Source organism: Impatiens glandulifera, chromosome 5, assembly GCF_907164915.1.
Source record: "Impatiens glandulifera chromosome 5, dImpGla2.1, whole genome shotgun sequence".
Lineage (NCBI taxonomy): Eukaryota > Viridiplantae > Streptophyta > Magnoliopsida > Ericales > Balsaminaceae > Impatiens > Impatiens glandulifera.
In genome coordinates, this window is record NC_061866.1 from 10,696,536 (window position 1) to 10,702,253 (window position 5,718).

Genomic DNA, 5,718 nt, shown 5'->3' on the forward strand with positions numbered 1-5,718 from the left:
AGAACAATCTATTGAGCATTGGCCAACTGCAAAAGAAGGGATTAACAGTGTTGTTTCACGGAAAACTATGCAATATCTATCACCCACAAAGATGTTTGATTGCACAGACTGAGAAGAGTGCAAACAGGATGTTCACCATTATGTTAGAATCACCAAGGGTTAATAATGTGCAGCAAGAAAGAAGCAAAGAAGTGAATTGTTTTCACACAAATGGAGATGATTTATCTAAGCTTTGGCATCAACGATATGGTCTCCTCAATTACAAAGGTCTGCGCACACTTCAGTACAAAGAGATGGTACATGGTCTTCCAAAGTTCTCGGCTTCAACTGTAATGTGTGTGGATTGCCTAAATGGAAAACAGACAAGAAGTGCAATCCCGAAGCATGTCTCTTGGAGAGAAACTTAGCCGTTGGAGCTCGTTTACTCAGACATTTGTGGCCCTATAACTCCTGCATCCAACAATGGAAAGAGGTATTTTCTATGCTTTATCGACGATTTCAACAGAAAGGGATGGGTTTATGTTTAGAAAAAAAATAAGAAGCCCTAGAATGTTTCAAAATGTTCAAGATTTTGGTTGAAAAGGAAGTAGGGAAGCCACTCAAGTCTCTAAGAACTAATAGGGGCGGTGAATACACCTCCATTGTTTTTGATAATTTTTGCAATGAGAACGGGATTCGTAGGCAACTAACAAATGACTACACACCTCAACAAAATAGCGTCGTCGAGAGGAAGAATCGAATAGTAATGAATATGGTGCGAGCATTACTTTCAGCAAAGAAAATTCCAAAATCTTTCTGGCCAGAAGAAGTCAACTAGACTTTTCATGTACTAAACCGTTGTCCTACTTTAGCAGTAAAAGACGTCACCCCTCACGAAGCTTGGAGTGGAGTCAAGCCTCACGTGGAGCACTTCAAAATCTGGGGATGTATAGCTCATGCTCACGTTCCCAAAGTCAATAGAGGCAAATTGGATAATAAAAGTTCAGTTTGTGTTTTCTTAGGAGTAAGTGAGAATACTAAAGACTATAGACTTCTGAATGTTGAAACTAAAAAAATTATTCTGAGTTGAGATGTGGTGTTTGAATAAATTGAGAAGTGGGAGTGGGGTAAAGAATTCAACACACTTGTGGGTGCTGATCTAGAATGGGGTGATAAAACACAAAACGAGGGAGGTGATGGTAACATGAAAAGTGAAGATAAGCTTGAGGGTGGTAATGAAGCGACAGAAAATGCAGAAGAGGATAATGAGGAAAAGCCACAGATTCAAGAGGAAGATTCGGATAATGAGGAAGAGCCACAAGTTCAAGAGAAAAAATAACAAGTTTCAGGGAGAGTAAGAAGACCTCCTGCTTGGATGAATGATTTTGTAAGTGGAGACACTTTGTCAGATGATGACAACACTAATATGGTGCAAGATATGGGTCATGAAGATCCAACTCATTTTCAAGATGTAGTGAAAGAGCAAAAATGGAGGCAAGCAATGGACACCGAAATCAGCTCCATTAAGAAGAAAAACACTTGGACTCTCACAAAGTTACCAAAAGGCGCCAAGAATATTGGAGTCAAATGGGTTTTTAAGACAAAGCGAGACGAAAATGGGAAGATCATAAAACACAAAGCCCGCATAGTAGCTAAGGGTTACTCTCAGAAACAGGGCATCGACTATTCTGAGGTTTTTGCTCCAGTGGCTCGGTTAGACACAGTTAGAATGGTAATAGCATCAGCAGCTCATAAAGGATGGAAAATTTACCAGCTTGATGTAGAGTCAGCGTTTCTACACGACGACCTGACCGAACAAGTGTTTGTTGATCAACCTAGAGGCTATGAGAAGAAAGGAAGTGAAGAACTGGTGTATCAACTGCACAAGGCACTGTACGGACTAAAACAAGCTCCTAGAGCTTGGTTTAGTCGAATCAAAACTCATTTCATTAAGGAGGGATTTCATGGCTGCCAAAGTGAACAAACCCTCTTCACCAAAAGAAGCAAAGAAGGTAAAGTTATCATTATCAGCATTTATATCGATGATTTAATTTTCACTGGTGATGACGAGTCCTTGATGATGGAGTTTAAAAGCATCAATGATGAGGGAATTCGACATGACAGATTTGGGATGTATGAGTTATTTATTGGGTATTGAAGTTTTACAAAAGAAAGAAGGAATATTTATCTGTCAAAGAAGGTATGTAGAAGAAGTTTTGAAAAGATATGGGATGTAGAGAGCAATTTAGTAAGCAATCCTACTACGCCAGGGTTGAAGATTCACAATGATGTAGAGACTTACTACAAACAAATAGTAGGAAATCTTATGTACCTCACCTCCACGAGACTTGATCTAATGTATGCTACAAGTTTGCTAAGCAGGTACATGGCTAAGCCCACTATGATTCATCTACAAATTGCAAAAATGGTTCTTAGATACCTAAAAGGAACGATGAATCTGAGAATTTTCTACAAGAAAGGGAGTCAACCGGAGGAACTTTAAGCCTACACTGACAACGACAATCGGAAAAGTACTAGTAGCTTTGAGTAGTTCAAGAATTGTAGTGTAGCTTGGAGTTCGAAGAAGTATGTGACAATCCATGCTTCGAATGAATGTAGATATGACCAATGAAAAAAGAACCAAATATAATGGCCATCATTGTATCGGATAATTGTTTAACAGGTTGTGAAAGCCCAATAAAGAGAAAATTAACATAAACAGGAGAACAAGTAACCAGATGCACTTGAAACAACATTTGAAATACAAACACAAAGTACCAACAACCTATTTCATTAGATGCTCTCTATTGTTGGTCAGCCTGATGTTGGTGACTTGGATTCCATGGCATAAAGGCCACAGGCTGACCTCCATACACCGGACCTTGATCAACCGGTTTTCCCATAATCACCCCAGGAGGACCAACGGGCTGCTGCTGAGACGGAACATAGTAGTAAGGCATCGAGTCTGCTGCGGTGGGGTCCACCACCGTAGGATAGGTAGTCTTAGTCACACCAAGTCCCTCCTCCTTCAGTTCATCTCTATGAATAACATCAACCAAAAAGTCAAAAACATCAGTCCTCGATATGGCAGCAGAGATATCGTTCTTCTGCAGAGTCCTTCTCTTGTTCTCTTCAGTCTGTTGCCACGACTGCAGAGTCAGCTCCTGTATGAACATCTCGCACGCCTTTGCGAATATAACAGGAGCCTCAGCAGAGATCATTCTCACATCCTTGTCAGACTTCATTATCTTCTTTATACGCGCCAGTGGGAGGCTGTGGTTCTTGAAATCCACAGTCTGTTCGATCTCTTGCGTTTGGTTTTCCCAGAAAGCTTGAAGCTGTTGATGCTGTTGCTGTTGCTGATGCTGATGCTGGTGTTGGAACTGTTGAGCTTGCTGGTATGCTAGCTGGTGCTGCGGGTTAGCGAAACCGGCTTGAGGTTGAACTGGACCAGATGGATACGGCTGGGAAGAAGAACCGTAATCCCCCATTTGATTTGCTGGTGCTCCAGCATGCTGTTGCTGACTTGGGTCCGATTGATCCATATCAAATATATGCTCTGCACAGATCTAAAAGGTAAAATAAAATGAAGAGAAAATTAACATAAACAGGAGATCAAGTAACCAGATGCCACTTAAAACAACATTTGAAATACGAATACATTCGGTTTAGAACATTAAATGCCTCTTTACTGTCAAAATTTGGTTCAAACTAAACACAATCAATAAATCTAAGCCTAGATTTGTTGCTTCCATGTATACAATATGAAATGAATGGAATATATGTATAGAAACAATGAAGAAATGTGAAACCTTGAGCAAAGAAACAAAGCCTTTTAAAAAAATGATCAATAATAAAATGATATAACTAAAAGTAATGTGTTTTCTTGTTTATAACGAAAGATTTCATTTTGTATGAGAATGTGCTAATTTGAACAAAACCCAGCTTCAAGAAAGCAGATCTATAGTTCATAGTCACACGCGAATCGCTACAATCAACAAAATCAATGTCGACTCCAAACAGAAAACTAATCTGCAGACTGCAGACCACATCCACATGCATGTATAAATGTCACAAGATAAAATCCAGATAAGAAGAAAAGAACAGTAAAGGATTGATATATAAGAGCCCTAACTATGAAATCAAAATCAAAATCAAAATCAAGAAGATGAAATCAATCAAACTTACAGAAGAAATAAAAAAAAAAAAAAAAACTGGCATGCAATAGAATTGAAATACAGAGACGACAGAAAGAGAAAGAGGGAATTGTGAGTGACTTACCCTGTAAGTAGTACTTGGAAGTGAATGGATGTGAAGAAAAGCTTGAAGGGAAGAGAGTATATATTTATAGTTGAAAATGGGTGAAACGAGGGCTTCATGCAAAGAGGTTTAGGGAAGGAGAGAAATCGTGGGTCCAGTTTTTATTAAGATGCCTCCGACGCGTGTCAAGTTTTTGAAGTGGTGGTGGGTGGTGGTTGCGGTTCTGTATGGTTCAATTCAAACCCCATCAGAAACAGCCCTTTTACGCCAACAGCTTTGTTTCATTTCTTTCTTTTTTTATTCAAAATTAAAACATTTCCATTTTATTTACTTTTTAATATCAGTTTAAATATTAAAATATTATTACTTTATTTTTATAAAAAATTATTACAATAATTAAACAAAACCCACAAACACAATATTTTTGCTACCTTGTTACCGATATCTAGCCTCAAGCCGCCGTCAAACTGCCTCGTCATCATAACATGAAATAAAATAAAAAAATAAAGGTTTCTTTTTCTTTTTTTAATTTGATTTTTACAATTTAATGAATGAATTAATTAAAATTAAAATATAAAAAGATTTATATATACTTTTTTTTAAATTTAATTAAAAACTTAAATATTCACCGGTCAAACAAGATATCTAGAAAGGATGAAATCTTAAATATTTTTAATATATACTTTATTATTATATATTAATACTTTTACTAAAAATATCAAATTTTATAAATCATATTTAATTCATCTTTTTTTTTTAATTATATATTATTTAATTAGGTTAGAAATTGTTAGAATCATTTTAAGTTTAAGGAACTATTATAGTCCCAAACTTGATTTTTATTTCATTAGATGGTTCTCAATTATATCTTTATTCTCTATTAGTTGGTACTCATTATCTAAATATGTATTAAATTTTGGATATTGATTTTTTTTTATTAAATTATAAATAACTTTAAAACCAATGATATCAAAATAAATATATATAAGTTACATACATACTTATATTGTAGTAATTAAAATAACAAAAGTGTTAGAATTGAAGACTAAATTAGAGAAAATAATTATTAAAAAAATATTAATAATGTTGAAAATAAAGATTAATAAGTGAGAAATAACATTTTTTTATTAAAAATTGTGAAAATAATAATAGTGAGAAAATATTTTAGTTTACCTATGAAATTGAATAAAAGTATAATAAATAGATTAATAATATAAGAGCTAAAGATTTAAAAAATTTACCTTAAAAATAGGGAACACGTGATCTTTTCTCTTTCTATTTTGTTTCGTTTGCTTATTTATATATTTTATCGTTAGGATGCAGAGAATGTTGTGAAAGAGTATTTATATATTTTATCGTTAGTAGTTAGTAGGCAGAGAATGTTGTGAAAGGGTATTTATATATTTTACTTGCAGAGAATGTTGTGAAAGGGTGAGTATGACCTACTAACACATAATTCTAAATGTTTATTTTTTTTTT

At 35.2% G+C, this 5,718-nt stretch overlaps 1 protein-coding gene across 1 annotated transcript; it reads right to left on the bottom strand.

The window, feature by feature from the left end:
* Positions 1 to 2,782: 2,782 nt before the first annotated feature.
* LOC124940253 (nuclear transcription factor Y subunit C-2-like) lies at positions 2,783 to 3,532 on the bottom strand. Its single transcript, XM_047480750.1, has one exon. It carries the CDS (start codon positions 3,522 to 3,524, stop codon positions 2,784 to 2,786), a length of 741 nt encoding a protein of 246 aa, XP_047336706.1. The 5' UTR covers positions 3,525 to 3,532; the 3' UTR covers position 2,783.
* Between the last annotated feature and the right edge of the window lie 2,186 nt (positions 3,533 to 5,718).